Genomic DNA, 22,385 nt, shown 5'->3' with positions numbered 1-22,385 from the left:
TTGGGGGACTTCTCCAAAAATGAGGGAGCTGGCAGGTGGCATTTTCCTCCCCTGTCCCCTAGCATAAACGATGGGCCACGTGCAGGAGGCGGGACTGCACAGATACTTGCTACCTAACCCACTAGCAGTGCACCATGCCCACAAGTTCTCCTGAGGACTTACCCACTTCAAGCCTGCTGGCCTGGACCCTTGACTAAGGGCAAATTTTATTAACATTGCGGGGACTCACCCAGCCACCAGGTGCACAGCTGCCAAAGCACACCATGTTCAGCTGCTGAGCCCTGCCATGTTGCCTGGGCACACTGAGCCACAGACATCGTGATGCACCCAGCTACCCTGGTGCATAGACCCAGCTGCTGTAGTACCTCAGGATTCCAACTTAAAACTAGTAGCCCAGCACAAATTTTGCTAACATCCCTGTCATGCTCCTAGTTCCCTGGAGGGCACACCCCCTCAGAGCTGGCCTGCCTGGGTCCCACTAATACCACAGAGAGCAGGCACAGCCCAGAAAAGGCAGAAAGTCAGTTCAGATGATGTACTGAAAGGAAAAGTGACTCAGACACAACAGCATGGCATAAACAACACACAAAGGATCCTCTCATGAAGGGCCAAGTTCTGGTGAACAGGGGACTCTGCACTGCAGGGCATTGCAGGGGCTCTTCTTCATAAAGTCACTACTTTCAAGAGCAAAAGACATAGGCAACTTTCCTAACACACAGAAACAGACACAGAGAGGTAGACAAAATGAGGAGAAAGAGAAATTTATCCCAAATGAAAGAACAGGACCAGGCCATGGCCAGAGATTGAAGCGAAACAGATATAAGTAACATGCCTGATAGAGAATTTAAAGCAATCATCATAAGGATCCTCAATGGACTTGAGAAGAAAGTGAAAGACACGAATGAGAAACTTAACACAGAAATAAAGAAGAACATAGCAGAGATGAAGGGTACAATAAATGAAATGAGAAACACTCTTGATGGTAGTGTGATAAAGAGAAAATTTTTAAATCATCAAGACAAAAGATAGTAACATAGAAGGAAAAATGCCTAAGACTAGCAGGAGATTTTTCAACGGACGCTTTCCTAGCCAGAAGGGAGTGGAATAGGAAAAATCTGCAGCCAAGAATACTCTATTAGCAAGGCTATCATTCAGAAGAGGAGGTAGAATTTCCCTTTCAAGAACTAAAGGAGTTTCATAAGCATTAAACCAGCCCTACAAGAAATATTTAAGGGGACTCTGAGTAGAAGGGAGAGACCAAAAGTTACAATATAAAGGTAGGAAACATAAAAGCAGTAAACATGGATATTTCTGTGAAAAAATCAGGCAAGGAATTCACAAGATAAAAGGATATAAAATATAACAGCATATATTTAAAGCATGGGGAGGGGGGTAAAGAATGTGTCCAATCTTAAGGATTATCAGCTTAATATGTACTTGTATATACAGAAGAGTATATACAAAGTATATACAAATGTACTGGTAACCATATATTAAAACCTCTAATAAATATGCAAAGAATAAAGAGAAATATATCACTTAAAAAATCAGCAAGACATGAAAGAGAGAAAGACAAGAAAGGATCAGAGAAAATCTTCAGAAACAACCATAAAACAAGTAATAAAATAGCACTAAATACATATCTATAAGTACTTTGAATGTAAATGGACTAAATGCTAAAATCAAAACACACAGGGTGACAGAATGGATTAAAAAAAAAAAAAAACAAGATCCATCTACAGTTGTAAGCAGCTTACAATGAGATTCATTTTATTTATTTATGGTTATTTCATATTTTATTTATTTTTTTAAAGATTTTATTTATTTATTTGAGACAGAGAGAATGAGAGACAGAGAGCATGAGAGGGAGGAGGGTCAGAGGGAGAAGCAGACTCCCTGCCGAGCAGGGAGCCCAATGCGGGACTCGATCCTGGGACTCCAGGATCATGACCTGAGCCAAAGGCAGTCGCTTAACCAACTGAGCCACCCAGGCGCCCTCGTATTTTATTGGACTGATGCACATTTCACCATTTTTGAGATGTGAAGCTAACACAGGACTAAGAATGTAGAATGGGAAAGGGGGAGAAGCCATCCACAAATTTGACTAAACTAGAAAGGCACATAATTCTTTGGGTTAGAATTAAGGGAAAAACTTGTTCAGAACTGAAGGGAGGTCCTTGGTTTCTATAAAAAATCTCCTAAAGGCTCTATTAATACAAGGGTCAACTTATGGAAAAACACCCGAATTGCACAAAACCCCATTAGGCAGGAGAAATGGGCAGGATAGAGGGACATGGGCTGTGGGGGCAGCCAGTCTGCAGCAGGGACAGAGGGCTGGGTTGGAGGCCATGGCTTGGGCCCAGGACCTGGAGGTAGGAGCAGGCTGGGAAGAAGTCTAGAGGCAGAGGTTAGTGCATTCACCCAAAGCCAGGGCTTCCCAGATGGTCTCTAGGATGCGGATGCTTTCCTCAGACAAAGGAGATTCATTTTAGACCTAAAGGTACATGCAAATTGAAATTAAAGGGATGGAGAAACATCTATCACACAAATGTATGTCAAAAGAAGGCCAAAGTAGCGATACTTATAAGGACAAACTAGTTTTAAAACAAAGACTGTAAGAAGAGACAAAAGATACTACAGAATAAGGAATTCAACAAGAATATAAAACAATTGTAAATATTTATACACCTAACATAGGAACACCCAAATACATATAACAATTAATAACAAACATAAAGGAACTAATTGATAATAATACAACAATAGTAGGGGACTTTAACAGCACATTTACGTGAATGGACAGATCACCTAAACAAAAAATCAATGAGGAAATAATGGCTTTGAATGACATACTGAAACGGGTTTAACACATATATTCAGAACATTCTATCCTAAGACAGCAGAATATACATTCTTTTCAGGTGCACATGGAACTGTCTCCAAAACAGATCATGCATTAGGCCACAAAAGAAGCCTCAACAGGGGCGCCTGGGTGGCTCGGTTGGTTGGGCGACTGCCTTCGGCTTGGGTCATGATCCTGGAGTCCTGGGATCGAGTCCCGCATCGGGCTCCCTGCTCGGCGGGGAGTCTGCTTCTCCCTCTGACCCTCCTCCCTCTCATGCCTTCTGTCTCTCGTTCTCTCTCTCTCTCAGATAAATAAATAAAATCTTTAAAAAAAAAAAAAAAGAAGCCTCAACAAATTCAAGAAGATCAAAGTCATACCATGCAACTTTTCTAACCACAATGCTATGAAACTAGAAGTCAACCACAAGAAAAAATGAGGAAAGACCACAAATATATGGAGGTTAAATAACATGGTATTAAACAATGAATGGTCAACTAGGAAATAAGAAATAAAAAATACATGGAAACAAATGAAAATGAAGACAGAATGGTCCAAAACCTTTGGGATGCAGCAAAAGTGGTCCTAAGAGGGAAATTTATAATAATATATGCCTACCTACAGGTGAAAGAAAAATCTTAAATAAACAACCTAACCTTATACCTAAAGGAGCTAGAAAAAGAAAAAGAAAACCTATAGCCAGCAGAAAGAAAGAAATAATAAAGACTAGAGGAAAAATAAATGATACAGAAACTAAAACAATAATAGAACAGATCAATGAAACCAGGAGCTGGTTGTTTGGAAAAAAAAAGATCAATAAAATTGATAAATCTCTAGTCAGAAGTACGATGAAAAAAAGAGAAAGGACTCAGATAAGTAAAATCACAGAGAGGGGAAATAACACCCACTACCACAGAAATACAAACAACCATAAGAGAACATTATGAAAAACTATATATACCAACAAACTGGACAACCCTGGAAGAAATGGATACATGCCTAGAAACATATAAACTACCAAAAGTGAAACAGGAAGATATAGAAAATCTGGAGATACTGAAACCAGCAAAGAAATTGATTCAGTAATCAAAAACTCCCAACAAACAAAAGTCTAGAGCCAGATGGCTTCACAGGGGAATTCTACCAAACCGTTAAAGAAGAGTAAACACTCATTCTCTTCCAACTACTCCAAAAAATAGAAAAGGAAGGAAAACTTCCAACTTCCTTCTATGAGGCCAGCTTTACCGCGATACCAAAACTAGATAAAGACACCATTAAAAAATAGAACTACAAGCCAATATAATACCTTTGATGAACATAGATGCAAAAATCCTCAATAAAATAGTAGCAAAATGAATCCAACAATAAATTAGAAGAATCATTCACCAGCATCAGGTGGGTTTTATTTATGGATTGCAAAGGTAGTTAGTTCAACATTCACAAATCAATCAATGTGATACATGACATCAGTAAGAGAAAGGATAAGAACCATATGATTATTTCCATACACACAGAAAAAACATTTGACAAAGTACAACATCTATTCATTATAAAAGCCCTCAACAAAGCAAGTTTTGAGGGAACATACCTCAACATCATAAAGGCCATATATGAAAAATCCACAGCTAACATCATCCTTAATATGGCAAAACTGAGAACTTTTTCCCTAAGGTCAGGAACAAGACAAGGATTGTCCACTCTCACCACTTTTATTCAACATAGTGGAAGTCCCAGACAAAGCAATCAGAAAACAAAATGAAATAAAATTCATCCAAATAGGGAAGGAAGAAATAAAACTTTCACTATTTGCTGATGACATGATACTGTATAGAGAAAACCTGAAAGACTCCACATACATACACAAAACTGCTAGAACTGATAAACAAATTTAGTAAAGTTGCAGGATAAAAACATCAAAGTACAGAAATTTGCTTCATTTCTATATAAGAAAATAATCCCATTTATAATTACACCAAAAATAATAAGATACCTAGGAATAAACCTAACCAAAGAGGTGAAAGACCTGGACTCTGAAAACTACAAAACACTGATGAAAGTAATTGAAGATGACACAAAGAAATGGAAAGACATTTCATGCTCATGGATTGGAAGAACAAATATTGTCAAAATGTCTATAGTACCCAAAGCAATCTACACATTTAATGCAACCCTGATCAAAATGCCAACAGCCTTTTTTACAGAACTAGAGCAATCCTAAAATTTGTATGGAACAACAAAGACCCCAAATAGCCAAAGCAATCTTGAAAAAGAAAAGCAAAACTGGAGGCATCAGTTTTAGACTTCAACTACATTACAAAGCTGTAGTGTTGAAAACAGTATGGTACTGGCACAAAAATTGAAACACAGATCAATGGAACAGAATAGAAACCAAGAAATGAACCCACAACTATATGGTCAATTAATCTTTAATAAAGTAGGAAGAAATATCCAATGGGGAAAAGACAGTTTCTTCAACAACTGGTGTTGGGAAAACTGGATAGCAACATGCAAAAGACAGAAAGTGGACCACTTTCTTAAAACATACATAAAAACAAATTCAAAATGGATTAAAGACCTAAATGTAAGACCTGAAACCATAAAAGTCCTAGAAGAGAACATAGGCAGTAACCTTTTTGACATTGGTTGTAGCAACTTCTTACTGCATATGTCTCCAGAGTCAAGGGAAACAAAAGCAAAAAGAAATTATTGGGACTACATCAATAAAAAGCTTCTGCACAGTGAAGGACATAATCAAGAAAACTACATGGCAACCTCCTGAATGGGTGAAGGTATTTGCAAGTGATATCTGATAAAGGGTTAGTATCCAAAATATATAAGAACTTACAAAACTCAACACCCCAAAACAAATAATCTAATTAAAAATGGGCAGAAGACATGAACAGACATTTCTTCAAGGAAGACATCAAGGCATCCAGATGGCAAACAGACACATGAAAAGATGTTCATCATCACTTACTGTGAGAGAAATGCAAATCAAAACTATAATGAGATACCACATCACACCTGTCAGAATGTCTAAAATCACCAACACAAGAAACACAGGTATTGGCGAAGTTGTGGAGAAAATGGAACCCTCTTGTACTGCTGATGGGAATGCAATCTGGTATAGTCACTGTGCAAAACATTATGGTTCCTCGGGGTGCCTGGGTGGCTCAGTCGTTAAGCGTCTGCCTTCGGCTCAGGTCATGATCCCAGGGTCCTGGGATCGAGCCCCACATAGGGCTCCCTGCTCAGTGGGGAGTCTGCTTCTTCCTCTCCCTCTGCCTGCCACTCTGCCTACCTGTGCTCTCTCTCTGTCAAATAAATAAATAAAATCTTTAAAAAACAAACAAACAAACAAAAAAACATTATGGTTCCTCAAAAAGGTACAAATAGAACTACCTTATGACCCAGAAATCACACTACTGTGTATTTACCCAAAGAATACAAAAATATGGGCGCCTGGGTGACTCGGTTGGTTAAGCGACTGCCTTTGGCTCAGGTCATGATCCTGGAGTCCCGGGATCGAGTCCCACATCGGTCTCCCTGCTCAGCAGGGGGTCTGCTTCTCCCTCTGACCCTCTTCCCTCTCGTGCTCTCTGTCTCTCATTCTCTCTCTCTCAAATAAATAAATAAAATCTTAAAAAAAAAAAGAATACAAAAACATTATTACAAAGGCATACACGCACCCCTGTGTTTATAGCAGCATTATCAGCAATAGCCAAGATATGGAAGGAGCCCAAGTATCCAATGAATAATGAATGGATAAAGAAGATGCGGTACATGTACACACACACAGAGAGACACACAAAGACACATACACACAGTGGAATATTATTCAGCCATAAAAAATAATGAAATCTTGCCATTTGCAATGACATGGATGGAGCTAGAGAGTAATACACTAAGTGAAATATGTCAGTCAGAGAAAGACAAATACCATAGGACTTCACTCATATGTTGAATTTAAGAAACAAAACAAATGAGCAAAGAGAAGAAAAGAGAGAGAGACATCAAGAAACAGACTCTTAATTATAGACAACAAACTGATGGTTACCAGAGGGGAGGCGGGTGGGGGGAATGGGTTAAATAGGTGATGAGGATTAAGGAGTGCACTTGTCATGACAAGTACCAGGTGATGTATGTAACTGTTAAATCACATATTGTATATCTGAAACTAATATAACAGTGTATGGTAACTAAATGGATTTAAAATACGTTTTAAGAAAGGACAGCATCCAATGTGGCTGTGGGCATGACACCACATGTCTATGTCCTGTTTCTTCCATCCTCCATCGGCACCCTGCACCAGCACCCCTCATCCTTCCCAGGTCTCATGCACAGTGCTCCTGAGGGAGGAAATGCAGAGCATGGGAAATGTCTGATGCACATGGTCCTGTGGTGGTCTTTTTGTACACTCACCTTGTTTTATAGAAATAAATATTACTGGCAAGTTCTCTTTCTTTGGAAAAAAAAAAAAAGACAAGAGATAAACAGTTGTTCACAAGGATGTGGAGAAAAGGGAAAATTAGTATAGCCATTATGGAAATATTTATGGGGGTTCCTCAAAAAATTAAAAATACAACTATCATTTGATCTAGTAACCCCACTTCTGAAAATATATCCAAAGGAATGCAAATCAGGATCTTCAAGAGATATTTGTACTCCCATGTTCACAGTAGCATTATTCACAATAGCCAAGATATGGAAATAATCTATATGTCTTTCTACAGATGAATGTAAAAAAATGTAATACACACACGCACACACACTCACACCCCACAGTGGAATATTACTGAGACTTTAAAAAGAAGGAAATTTTGCCATTTGTGATAATATGTTCAGAGCTGGGAAGACATTATGCTAAGCAAAATGAGGAAGACAGGGCAAGAGAAATACTGCATGTCACTTATATATATATAATTGTAAACAGTCATACTCATAGAAACAGAGAGTAGGATGGTGGTTGCTAGGGGCTGGAGGAAGAGGAATTGGGGAGACACTGGTCAAAGGGTATAAAGATTCAGTTATTCAGAATGAGTAAATTCTGGGTATCTAAGGTACAGCACGGTGATTATAGATAACAATACTGTACTGTACAGTTGAAATTTGCTAAAAGGAGAGATCTTAACTTTTAACACACACACAGGGTAACTATGTAGAGTGATGGATATGTTATAATTAGTTTAATTGTGGTGACCATTTCACAATGTATATATATATCAAGACATCAAGTTGCACATTTTAAATATATACAATATTTTATATGTCAGTGATATCTCAATAAAGTTGTTAAAAATAAATATCTGCTTTTAAGCCACCCAGTCTGTGATATATTATTGTAACAGCCCAAGCTGACTAATATAGTAGGCTAGAGACTAAGGTGATAGCAATAGAAACTGTAGACAAAAGGTTTAAGTTGTATTAGAGTTTTAGAATTCACAAAACTTAGCAACTGACTAGATATGAGGGGTAAAAGAAGTGTCTAAGTACACTGCAAGATTTTAAGTTGGGTGACTAGGAAGATGGTGGTGGCTTTAACTAAAATAGTGAGTGCAGAAATAGAAGTAAGCTTGAGACAGAAAAGATGGATAATAAGCACCCAAGGAAATTATCTTAGGAAGCACTTGGAAATGAGATGGGTAGAATAAAGAGATGTTAGGGCTAGATATGTGAATTTGGAGAGTCATCAGCATAAAGATGAGTGATATATTTATTAGATTATTTGTAGACGACCAAAAGAAAAAAAAAAGCCTAAAACAAATCAAGAAACCTGTCGGAAACTCTGCAAATAGGAGGTAAGTACAGCCAAAGAAAAGAAACAGAAAATATAGAAATGTGAGAAAAACAGAGATGTAGGATAATCAGGAAAGAAGCCTGGCAGTAGAGTTCCTAGAGGGCGTATTTAATAGTATGTAAAGATAGAGAAAATCGAGGAGATAGGGACTAAGGAAAGAACACTGGTTGGTTACTAAAGAGAACAAGTGATTCTGGGGAGAACAGTTTTGGAGAATGGTGGGGTCAGAAGCCAGACAATAAAGGATAAAGGAAGTTTTAGATGGAAAGAAAATAAAAGTAAGAAATATAAGCTATTCTTTCTAATTGCTTGACAGTGAAGGAGAGGGGAAAAAAGAGAAGAAAGTGGCATGAGTCAGCAACGTGCAGCACGATCAGAAAAGAGAATAAAGATACAAATTAGGAAAAATAAAGGTACTAATATTTTAAAGTAATCAAATGTTTCAGTATTTTTCATATAACCAATTAAAATATATCTTTAGAAAGTCCATTTTTAAGTCATTTGATAGTTCAACAACAATGGATATGCTACTTAATCTTTCATTAAAATTTATAAAAAATAAAAACATATTTCACATATTAAACTGTATTAATAACAAAGGAAAAAACATTCCAAAATCACCTTTAGGTAGGTCTTATATTTTTAAGGGCTATCTCAATTTTAAAAAAGGGTTTGGTTTGAAATATCTCTTCTCCTCCCTATTCATTTCATATTTTATTTTAAAATACCTAAAATATGTTTTGAAATAGTTATTGGAATCTGCTAATGGCCTGTTCCTGATTGTGGATATGAAATCCTATCTTATTCAAATTTATTTGACAACATTAAAATTGTCATTAACTATAATTAAGCTAATTTTTACTATGTAAATATATCAGCTTTTAAATGATTCATCTGCCATCATAAGAGAACAAAGAATAAATGCCCAGTCCATATTTATTTCCTACCTTGTTTAATTGGTAAAACTCTATTCCGAAATGATTTGGCTTTCCCTGGGTCATGGCTATTTCCACTTCGGCTATATCCACTGAAGCTCGATGAAGAAAATGGCCCATCCAGTTCATCATCAAGTAAATATAATGAAAGGCCTTCAGCAGCATCTGAAACTTATATTTAAAAAGACTGTAATATTAACATAATTATCATGTTTTCAGAAAAATTAAACAGGCTGTATTTTAAAATTGTATCTCACTCAGTTATTGTACTCCAACATCAAAAATACAAGTTGTTTGAAGAGGGAAATATGAATGTATTAAGAACAAATGTTTCATCACATCATTAAGTTTTTAAGCACAGAATGTCAGAAAAACTTGTCCAAGAAAACCACCTCCCCAGATAACGAATCCTCAATTTTTGTGTTTGCAAATATGTTGTAAATGAGTGCTCTATTATAGAGTTAAAAATTATAGTTACAGAATTTTAAAAATAAGACACTTTATTTTTTTAAATTTTATTATTTTTTAATTATTTTTTAAATTTTATTTATTTGTCAGAGAGAGCACAAACAGGGGGAGCAGCAGGCAGAGGGAGAAACAGGCTCCCCACCGAGCAAGGAGCCAGATATGGGACTCGATCCCAGCACCCCAGGGTCATGACCCGAGCCAAAGGCAGACGTTTAACTGACAGAGCCACCCAGGAGTCCCAAAACTAAGAGACTATAATTCATCTAGTCTCAACACTTTCATTTTAAAAATGAAGAAACTGAATTCTATGGCCTAATGTCTTACCCAGGGCCACACAGTTAGAAGAATTGGGAATAAAATACAACTTTTCTACATCCAAATCCATTGCTCTTTGTACTATAAATCATGCTGCCTCTTCTACCTCTTTAATATCAGTATTAAACTGAAATATAGAACACTAAAAACAAAAGACATTTACCGGGAGACGAGAAAGGAGAGCTAGTCCTTGCATAAGACACTGAGGTATTCTGGTCAATTTTAGGCTGCAACTTCATTTGTTTCTGCTTCCCTTTGGGACTACAATTTAAAATATATAACAATGAACATTTTTTTTTCTATTAGCAACATATTATGATAGACAGTATGATACAAAATGCTTATGTTGACCAAAGAAATGCCTTATAATTTAAGTGAAATGCTTCAAATTGGTAATATGACAAAGTTAAATTTCAATCATTAAAACTAAAAAAAAAATAGTTTTTGGCATAATAAAATCCACATAAACAAAGCTTTGGGTTACCAACTCCATCTTTACACAAGTACAAGAGTTCTTTAAAAATCTTTTTGATCTTTGGATCTTCTTTTTTTTTTTTTAAACAATTTTTTTTTTTTTAAGATTTTATTTATTTGCGAGAGAGAGAGAATGAGAGACAGAGAGCATGAGAGGGAAGAGGGTCAGAGGGAGAAGCAGACTCCCTGCTGAGCAGGGAGCCCGATGTGGGACTCGATCCCGGGACTCCAGGATCATGACCTGAGCCGAAGGCAGTCGCTTAACCAACTGAGCCACCCAGGTGCCCCGATCTTTGGATCTTCTAAAACTATTCAATAAACTTTAAGAAATGAGGTAATATACATAAAATGCCTTAAAACATAAAATTCTACATCAGTGTAACATACCTAGGAGCTCTGCTACTAGATAATGAACTGCTGCTGCTTCTTAGACGTTTTCTGTATCGTGGCCTTCTCCTCTTCTGACTCTGCATTCCTGACTTATATTCAGAGATGATATTTTTAATATGATTTTCAAATAAGGCAGATAATCGTAGTGTCATGCTATAGATCTGAAAAGGTAAAAAGCAACTACTTTAATTATATGAAAATAAAAAGTACAAACATGCCTGGACTAGTATCAGCATTATCCTTTCAGACAAAATATAAGTGCAATTTCATACACTTGAAAAACTCTTCCTAAATAATTAAAATAAGATATCATTTTATCCTAGAAATTAACAAAGATTTTTAAAAGATCATATCCAATGTTGGGAAGGGTAGGAAAAATATTCTTATATATTGCTAGTGAGTATTTTAACTGGAACAAGATTCTAAAACAACAATTTGCATTATGTACCAAAAATATTAAAAATATATCTATCCTTTCAGTAATAATTTTGCTTCTGGGAATTTATTGTAAGTATATATCAGAGAATTGCACACACAAAATAATTATGTTCAAAGATGTTAAAGATGAAGGCCACAACATTATTCATGTAATATTAAAAATTAGAAACCACCTAAATCTCAAGCACCAGGGCACTGGTTAAATAACATAAAACAACCATACAATAGAATACTATGGAGACATTAAAACTGTTTTCAAAGGGTCATAATGACGTGGGAAAATGTTCATAATATATAAGCTGAAAAAAGCCTTCAAAATATGAAACTTACAGTTTCAAATAGTATGTAAACATATGTAAATGTATATGTAGGAAGTAAACCAAAAGTGAAAAAATTATGCCTGCAGAAATTAGCGAAAATTCATCTTATATGAGGTGAAAGTGGACAAGTATATATTTAGTGCACAACTGATTTAAAAGTTAATCAGATACCAGTGATTACAAAAACCAAAAAATATTATTACTAATTTTTTGTTCTTAAGATATTTAAGTTCTGACAAAACAAGGAAAATATCAAATATCAGTAACCATGTCATAACTGTAATATATACTTTTTTAGTAGTTTTAAAACTGATGAAAGAAAACTACCTGATATACATATATATGTAAATGCTTAAGTAATTAATCCACCTAATATTGTTTTTTTCATACCCTTGACTTTTTATTAGAGGTATAAGCTTTGGAGTTGCTGAATATTTGGCGAACGTCCTTATAAAATTCCAGAGGACTACTGTAATTTCCTGCTTCCAAAGTTTCTTTCACAGTGCTGAAGTCCATAGGAGTGTCTATAACATTTGGATAATCCTACAAAGAAGAATGTGTTATTAAATACACAGGCTGGGTAACAATACTACATAATACAATGGTACTGAGATTTGCATCACCAATCCACCATGAAATAAACACACTGCTTTTCAATCTGCCAACTATCTATCCCAATCAAAACCATTCATTTAAACAGAGTTCCTTTGGTAACTCAGGAAAACAGCAGGGGTCTTTGGGAGAGTCAGCCTTCACCCTGAAATCGATAACCATATGATTCTCTCAAAAGACAGAATAGAAAATGCACAGCCACTGGCTTTATCCCTACAGAATACATAATTCCATTTTTTGCTTAAAGGCTGAAGCAGCCTCCAATTCCCTGGCAAAGTGCTCAATGAAGGTAGAAGATGGGATTATTCACATATAATTAAATAGTTCCATGACACAAATTAGCTACATATTTCCAAGATATTCCCAGCTAGGAGGGCATTCTACCTAAAACATCATTAGTTGAAGGTCAAAGTCAAACTGGCCATGTCTGTGCCTAGCATCTATAGTTTTGCTTTTTAATGAATATGACACTTGTGCTTCATTGGAAGTCTGTAGTCTCATAAATTTTGAATTAGTTTGATTTTGATTAGGGAAGGGAGAAGATTCTCTCTATTTTAACCTAGATCTGTCAAGTCTAGTTAAGATATGCCTACATTTATCATATGGAATGAAATCTAAAATTTATACTTACATATACCATAACCATCAATAAATAGCCATTTTGGAGTGAAAACCATAGTATTAGATCCCACATCCCATTTAAAATCATTCAGTAACAATCACCACATTTCTTTCAGAGAAGCCAAAGAGCCAGAAGAATGGGCAGAGGGAAAGTATTATAAAAAAAGAGAAAATATTTTTCCAATAAGAGACCACGATTGCTCTTAATCTATCTTTAAAAATCTTTTTTGTCTTAAATCATAACCACCAAAAGTATATGCCAACATAGCATAGCTTATGAAGCAAAGATTTTCATAGAGGAAATATGTTGGAACTTGTGTAATGTGACCAAAACTCAAAAGATCCAGTAAGGTTGCTGAATGAAGTCCCAGTGGGTACAATCAGCTGCAATACAGACATACTGTGCAATTAATGTTTTCTACTCCACTTCAGTAACTTTAGATCTATAGAAACAAATAAACATGTATGCAGATGCCACAAAGAACACACCTGGAAACACGTGTTGATTTAAAAAACAAAAACATAGGGGCACCTGGATGGCTCAGTCGGTTAAGTGTTCAATTCTTGGTTTTGGCTCAGGTCATGATCTCAGGGTCTTCAGATCAAGCCCTGTGTCAGGCTCCCTACTCAGTGAGGAGTCTGCTTCTCTCCCTCTCCCTTTGTCCCTCCCCCCTTGCTCATGGTCTCTCTCGCTCTAAACAAAATAAATAAATCTTAAAAAAAAAAAACTTAAAAAAACCCCACAAAAAACAAAACAAAAACATAAACAACCAAAAAATCAAAGATAAAAAGAGAGTGAGAAGAGTTGGAAAACAGCTTTACGAATTATAAAAGTTTCATTTATAGTATGGAAATTTTAAAAAGTAAAACACTGCAAAAACCACCAGTGTATGTCTTTTAAGAGAATACTAGGTCTACCTCAGAAAGAGATGGATCTTGTCTTTCTGGGACAACTGACTCTGAGGATTCTCCCTCTTGCTCTTGATGGCCCTATTAGGGTAAAGAGGATATATTGTATCTCCAGACTACTACAACAAAATATCAAGATTTGCAATGCAATTATGATTTTAAAAGCTTTAAGTTCCAAAAATAGGAATTAGGTTTTTACTGACTGTACTTTAAGATGAAGGAATTCTACATTCACCATTGTCCTCTACTACGAGAAACACAAGACTAATATATTCTACTCAAACTCCCTACAAACAAAATGAGCTTTGTTGAACATAATTCTGTTTTTTATTTCAATATTTTTCCCAACTAAAACCTGTGTATGCAGAAAATATTTATGTTTACTAATTTCAGAGGATGGTCTGATGCATTTCTGAAATACTGCTGTAACTTTTCTCTGAAAAAGTTAAGACAGATTTGCTATCTACACTAAATGGTTATTCAACACATAAATAGATACACTCCCAAAAAAAGAATCCTATAATCTAAATTCTCATGTTTTTATCTTTTATGAAAGGTAATATGGCATACATTGATTACTCTAAGTGATCATATTGGATAACACATTTAGTATAAATTAAACAGGACTGACATATGTTACCAGGGGTCTCCAGTGAGTAGAAATGTATTAGAAGTTAGCAAAACTTATTAAACAAATATCCAAAATGAAAGCAGGAAGGAATTGCAAATATATTTAGATTCAAATTTGGTTCACAACTACATAATTTACACACAAAGTACATGACTGGAATTTCAAAGTCATGATTAATCACTCTACCCACTTTCACAATTAAAAGATATACAAGAAAGGAAGGAAGAGGAAGGAAGGAGGGAGGGAGGGATGAAGGAAGAGAGGAAGGAAAGAAGGAAGAAAGGAAAAAAGGGGAAAAGTAGCTTGTAACTAGATTTTAGCATGTACATTTGTGGGAAATTACATATTGGCAATTATTTAAACAAGTGTATGTTTACTGGATAAGAAAGATGATCAGCTGGCTGTCGAAATGGCTCTGAGTCTTCACGTTCATAAATGAGGCTCAACAGTTCTTTGCATTGTTTTCTCCAAGCATCAGGATTACACTTTAAAGACTGTCTTCTGCCTCGGCATTTGACCTGTAGATTTTAATAGAATTATACATAAAAGCTCTTTCCTTAACTATTCATTGATTTTTCTCCTGTTTTCCTATGCTAATATATCTATGTAACATAGAGGAGGTGCTACTTCAGTTTCTTAGTTTAGACATCATTCTCCCTGACAAAAATATATACAATAAAAATTAGACAGTATACGCATGGAAATAGCAAGAGTTCTAGTATTCTAAATTTTCATTTTAAGAAAATCTGAACCACAAATAAAACACAGAGGAACATTCTTTTTTCTCTACAGGTTAATAATCTTAATGCCTTAATATTTGCTGGTAGTTAAATATACTTGACAATGGCATTATAATTTTCTCAAAACTCAAATATATATTAATACATATTTATCTATATTTATATATTATGTATTTGTGTGTATATGTGTATATATATCTCCGTTGTGTGTGTATATATATATGTGTGTGTGTGTGTGTGTGTATATATATATATATATATATATATATATATATATATATACTGTTCTGTATATATATGTATATCCTTTGTTGTCATGGTACATTCTAGCCTTTACCATTTGATGCCTTTTTATATGATTTCTTTCAGTATTTCAAAGAAAATTTTCCTTATATAAAACAAGTATTTGTCTAATTACCATGGAGGGAAGTGTATAGAACAGAGTTAACATAACAGATCTGAGGCTGGCATCTTTACCAGGGCTTGCTTGTAAGGTTGGCCTTTGGTTGGCATTCTGGATACTTGGCACTTGAACCATTTCCTAAATACTATAGGTGGTTTGCTGTGCCTATACTGTATAAACAATGTGATCTGTACTGAACACATGCTTTCCTGACTTTTCCTATGCTTTCTTGCTTTCTGGGAGTCTGTAATCTTGGTATGTGCTAGTCAGATGGTGTCTATATAATCAGTTCCCAATAAATTCCTTGGGGTCTGAGTCTCCAATCACATATATATTGCTAAATTTTTATTGTAGGAGAACAGTGTGCTCTGTATGGCCCCTCAAAGAAGGGAGAAAGCATAAAGAAGCCTACACATGGATTCCTCCAGACTCTGTCTGTGTTTATTGCCCTGTGATCCAGCTCTATATCCTTATTATGTCACTGTAATAAACCTTAGCAATGAATCACAAGTATATATACTGAGTTCTATGGGTCTTTATAGCAATTCTCCAAACAGGTGGAGTTGGTCTTGGGGATCCCTGACACAGGAAGCCTGAAAATTTTTCTTCTCAGCAGGTTATTTTATTCACTCACCCTTCTTCCAGATGAAGTACCAGGACCATCTGAATCTAACTCAACCAATTCTGTATCCTAAAATTAAAAGGGAAGAGTGAGAAAAGATGTTAAGTTATATTCAAAGTCTTACAAATTTGATAAACATTTACAAAGAAATGGCAAATACAATCACAATTAACTCCCTCATTGGAGCAGGCAGCAGGCAGAACAAAGTTTGAGGTAACAATTACTCCAAACTTTGCCTATATGCTAGATACAAACTGAAAAATATATTGGGAAAGGAAGAGTAAACAAGGTTTCTCTTTAAATCAGAACAGGAAATGAAGAAAAAAGTATAGTGACTAGTATCTAAAGTTATACCTAAAGTTAGTATTTAAAATAACTTATTCTATATGATATGCTACTTTAATATATTATAATCATGAATTACTCATGATTAACCTTTTACTATTTCAAGAAATACATCTATTTTCTATAGGGAAATATGAATGTGTATTAAAACTTAAGATTCAGTTAAGTATCCCTCTGAGCAATAGTTTTTTAATACAAAGAGGCAAGGCCCACACACCATTATTCAGCTGGTGGTGGTAAAGCACATAGGTAATGCCTAGGAGAAAATAAAAGCTGCTCATGAGCTACTGGTACTCCATTCTAATAAAATAAATTTGAATTGCATTTTATTTTAATTTTCTATTTTAACCCAAAGAATGCTACTCTGAGGACAGCAACACCCATTCATCATAAAAATCTCAATAAACTAGGTGTAGAGGGAACATACTTCAACATAATAAAGGCCATATATGACAATCCCATAATTAACATCATGATCAGTGGTGAAAAACTAAAAGCTTTTCTTCTCAGAGCAGGAACAAGACAAGAATACCCACTCTAGCCATTTCTATTTGAGATAGTGTGGAAGCCCTTGCCACAGAAATTAGGCAAGAAAAAAAAAATACATCCAAATCATAAAAGAAGTAAAACTATGTCTATTAGCAGATGACATGATACTACATATATAAAACCCTAAAGACTCCACCGGAAAACTGTTAGAACTAATAAATGAATTCAGTACAGTTGCAGGAGCTAAATCAATATACAAAAATAAGTTCCATTTCTATACACTGAGGACTATCAGAAAGCCAAATTAAGAAAACAATCTCATTTATAATTGCATCAAAAGAGATAAAATACTGAGGTATAAATTTAACCAAGGAGATGAATGATCTGCACACTAAAAACCATAAAGCATTAATGAAAGAAATTGGAGACACAAATAAATAAAGATACTCTGTGGTAATGAATTGGAAGAAATTAGTATTATTAAAATGCCCATATGGCTCAAAGCCATCTACAGATTACATGCAATCCCTATCAAAATTCCAAGAGCATTTTTCACAGAAGTAGAAACAAACAATCTTAAAATTTGTATGGAACCACAAAAAAGGCTCTTAATAGACAACACAATCTTGGGAAAGAAAGACAAAGCTGGAGGCCTCACCTTTCCTGATTTCAAGCTATATTACAAAGCTATAGTAACAAAAACAGGATGGTATTGGCATAAAAAAAAAAAAAAAGATATACAGATCAATGGAACAGAATAGAGAGCCCAGAAATAAACCCACATATGTATGGTCAATTAATGTACAACAAAGGAGCCAAGAATACACAATTGGGAAAGGATAGTCTCTTCAATATGTGGTGCTGAGAGAACTGGATATTCACATGCAAAAGAATGAAACTTGACCCATATCTTATACCATATATTAAACTCAACACAAAATGGATTAAGGACTTGGATGTAAGTCATGAAACCATAAAACCCCTAGGGGAAAAAAAAAAAACACAGGGGTTAAGTTCATTGACCTTGGTCTTGGCAACAAATTTTTTTGGATTTGACAAAATCCAACGGCAACAAAAAACAACAAAAGCAGAAGTAAACAACTGGACTATATCAAACTACAAAGCTTCTGCACAGCAAAGGAAACCATCAACAAAATGAAAAGGCAACATACAGAATGGGAGAAGTATTTGCAAATCTTGTATCTGATAAGGGAAAAATATATAAAAATATCATACAACTCAATAATAAAAATAAAATCCAATTTAAAAATGGGTACTGGGGGTGCCTGGTGGTTCAGTAGGTTAAGCAGCTCAGGTCATGATCAGGGTCCTGAGATCAAGCCCCACATCGGGCTCCCTGCTCAGTGGGAAGTCTGCTTCTCCCTCTCCCTCTGCTACTCCCTCTGCTTGTGCTCTCTTGCTTGTTCTCTCTCTCTCTTTCAAATAAATAAATAAATAAATAATCTTAAAAAAATAAAAATAAAAATGGGCATTGGAATTGAATAGACATTTTTACAAAGACATCCAAATGGTCAACAAGTACATGAAAAAGTATTCAATACCACTAATCATCAAGGAAATGCAAATCAAAATCACAATGAGATATCACCTCACATCTATTAGAATGACTATTATCAAGAAGACAAGGGATAATAATTGTTCATAAAGATATGGAAAAAAGGAACCCTTGAACTCTGTTGGTGGGGATGTAAACTGGTATAGCCACTATACAAAACAGTATGGAGGTTCCTCAAAAAAGTAAAGATAGAACTATCATATGAGCCTGCAATCCTACTTCTGGATATTTATCCAAAGGCAATGAAAACAGGATATCAAAGAGAGAAAGATGCACTTACATATTCACTGCAGCATTATTCACAATGGCCAAGATACAGAAACAACCTAAGTGTCCTCAACAGATAGATGGATAAAGAAGATGTGATATATATATATATACATACACACAATAGAATATTATTCAGTCTTGAGAAAAAAAAGGTAAACCTGTCATTTGTGACAATGTGGGTGGACCCTGAGGGCATTATGCTAAGTGAAATAAGCCAGAAAAAAAGTCAAACTCATAGAAACAGAATAGAAAAGTTGTTGCCAGGGCCTGGGTGATGAGAGAAATAAGGAAAGATTGGTAAAAGCAAATTTTCAGCAAAATGAATAAGGTCTGAGGATCTAAGGATCTCATGTAAAACATGGTGACCATAACTGATAACACTGTATTGTATAATTGAAATTTGCTGAGAGTAGAACTTAAATGTTCTCACACACACACAAAAAGATAAAGTTGTTGAATTACATTTTACTTTTAATTTTCCATTTTAACACAAGAAGTGCTTCTCTGAGGAGTAATTCTTGCTATATCAAATCCTGAGTCAAAATGCATTTATATGAAAGGTCAGAGAAATTATCAGAAATAAGAATGATAAATTTTTCATTAGTTTCAGGAGGATAATATCTAACTGAAATATCTGAGTTTTCCTTATTATATCAATAACATTTAACTCTGATAATACAATGTTATACAGTCAGATACGTTTTCAGGAAAGAGTAAAAAACAACACTGGGACAGAGAACAAACTAATGGTTGTCGGAGGGAAGGGGATGGAGTTGATGAGCAAAATGGGTGAAAGGGAGTGGGAGATACAGGCTTCCAGTTATGGAATGAATAAATCACAGGAATAAAAGGCACAGCATAGGGAATACAATCGATAATATGATAGTGTTGTATAATGACAGATGGTAGCTACACTTGTGGTGAGCATTGCATAACATGTAAAGAAGCTGAATGACTATGTTGTACACCTGAAACTAATGTAACATTGTGTGTCAACTATACTCAAATAAAAGAATTAAAAAACAAATAAACAAAAACAAACAAAATGGGCAGAGAATCTAAATAGACATTTTTCCAAAGAAGATATAGATGACTGACCGGTACATGAAAAGGTGCTCAACATCAATAACCATCAGGGAAATGCAAATCAAAACCACAATGAGATATCACCTCACACTTGTTAGAATGGCTGTTATCAAAAAAACAAGAAATAACAAGTGTTGGTTAGGATTTGGAGAAAGGGAACATTTGTGCACTATTGGTGGAAATGTAAAATGGAGTAACCTATGGAAAACAGTATGGAGGTTCCTCAAAAAATTAAAAAAAAAGTAACTACCTTATGATCTAGGAATTCCATTCCTGGGTTTTCTAAAGAAAATGAAAACACTAACTCTAAAAGATACATGTATTCCCATATTCATTGCAAGATTATTTACAATAGCCAACATATAGAAACAATGTTAAGTTTCCACTAGTGGGTAAATGGATAAAGAAAAAATGGTAATATATACCTAATGGAATATTATTCAGCCATAAAAAGGAAACTTTCCATTTGGGACAAAAATAGATGGACCTTGAGAACATTATGCTTAGTGAAATAAGTCAGAGAATGGCATCTATAATCTCATTTATATGTGGAATCTACAAAAAATAATTTATAGATACACAAAACAGACTGGTAGTTGCCAGAGATGGGGAGGTCTAAAGGGAGGGGGCCAAAATACATGTACTGGGTCAAAAGGTACAAGCTTCAGTTATAAAATAAATGAGTCTTGGGGATATAATGTACAACATAGTGGCTATAGTTTAATACTGTCTTGAATATATGAAAGTAAATTTTAAAAGTTATTATCACATGAGAAAAACTATAACTATGTAGGGTGACTAGTTTTATTTTGGTGATTCTTTCCTAATATATATAAATATAGAATCATTTGTTATACCTCTGAAACTAATATGTTATGTCAATTAAAGAGAAAAAAAATTGGGGATTTACTGTTCTAGATATTAACAGTACAGACAATATAAACATGTAAAATATCTCTATACAATAGTCATTAAAATAGAATCTAGCATGTTTGAGTCACTCATCCTTGGGGAGAATTGTTTTCCACTAAAGATTTTTGAATTATCACATTCCATTACTGCTTCATCCTCTTCTTGGTTTTTGCTTCTATTATAGCTTTCAATAAAAAATGGGAATATGGCTAGGTGGGGAAATTAGATATGTGCAGGTCTGCTGATAATACTAATTTGATTTCATTAAGAAAAACTGGCTTATGTTTGTAAATTCCCATAAAAAGGAAATTAAATAGCAATTCCATGAAACTACTAAAAATGTACTTTGAAACCTGAAACTTTAAAATACTTTAATATTTTGCACATATTGCATAGAAAATTAATCCCTATTAAAATTTCTAAAAACTAACCATTCTTTCTAAAATATTTAGTGCTTTGTCTTGTTTTTAAGGCTGGAAAATGAAGTGTTGATTTCTCATCACTGAAACCCACTGAGTCAAACATGATAACTGGCTACCTGTCTCTGACTAAAAATTGTAGCACCACTATATTTCTAGTATATAACATCTAAAAACAGGTTAAAGAGTTTAATATAAAAAGATGCAGGTGCTCAGCCAGGTTTTAGAAATCAGTTTCAATGCTTATAGACAGTTATACACACAATACTTACTGTACTTCAAAAAACAGAAAAGGAATTCATGCCTATTAATCATGCTGTGATTCTCACCTCCTCTGCATCAGTACTGTTTAGTTCTTCTGCTTTAACTTTATTATAAGTATCCAGTATATCAGTACAGCTCTGATCCCTAAGAAACAAGAAAGTCAAAAAACATTTCAATATATATATTTTTTAAATCAGAAATCAGCTCTTGTGGAAGATAAAGCTGCTTCTTACCCAATAAATCGAAGTAAGACATCAGTTACAATTTTGGCTGCTTTAACTATAGGACTGTCTGGCTCATTAAAAGTCCTGGCATTATGCTCAATGTAGCGCACCTCCCACATTAATGCTGATATTCTCCTATGAAAGAAAAACATACCCTGTTACTCTTGGTTGATGTTTTAAAGTATATTCTAAGAATATACAACATAGAACAGCTAGGCACTCAATCATGGTATGTCAAAGGTGTTCTATTATCTGTATGTGACTTAATATATGTGTATAACAA

At 34.8% G+C, this 22,385-nt stretch overlaps 1 protein-coding gene across 1 annotated transcript in view; it reads right to left on the bottom strand.

Annotated features, from left to right (window-relative positions):
- Window positions 1–22,385, bottom strand: part of BRWD3 (bromodomain and WD repeat domain containing 3) — a 186,998-nt gene that overhangs the window by 11,190 nt on the left and 153,423 nt on the right. Inside the window, exons 32-40 of the mRNA XM_021689738.1 lie at window positions 22,112–22,237; window positions 21,944–22,022; window positions 16,530–16,586; window positions 15,130–15,270; window positions 14,131–14,202; window positions 12,370–12,522; window positions 11,219–11,382; window positions 10,521–10,618; window positions 9,587–9,745 (exon numbers count right to left, since the gene is read on the bottom strand). Coding sequence (XP_021545413.1) covers window positions 9,587–9,745; window positions 10,521–10,618; window positions 11,219–11,382; window positions 12,370–12,522; window positions 14,131–14,202; window positions 15,130–15,270; window positions 16,530–16,586; window positions 21,944–22,022; window positions 22,112–22,237 — 1,049 coding nt within the window. The remainder of the gene's footprint in view (window positions 1–9,586; window positions 9,746–10,520; window positions 10,619–11,218; window positions 11,383–12,369; window positions 12,523–14,130; window positions 14,203–15,129; window positions 15,271–16,529; window positions 16,587–21,943; window positions 22,023–22,111; window positions 22,238–22,385) is intronic.

This window comes from Neomonachus schauinslandi, chromosome X (genome assembly GCF_002201575.2).
Source record: "Neomonachus schauinslandi chromosome X, ASM220157v2, whole genome shotgun sequence".
Lineage (NCBI taxonomy): Eukaryota > Metazoa > Chordata > Mammalia > Carnivora > Phocidae > Neomonachus > Neomonachus schauinslandi.
Note: the sequence above shows the minus strand (reverse complement) of the source record. Positions and strands in the feature narration are given on the sequence as shown.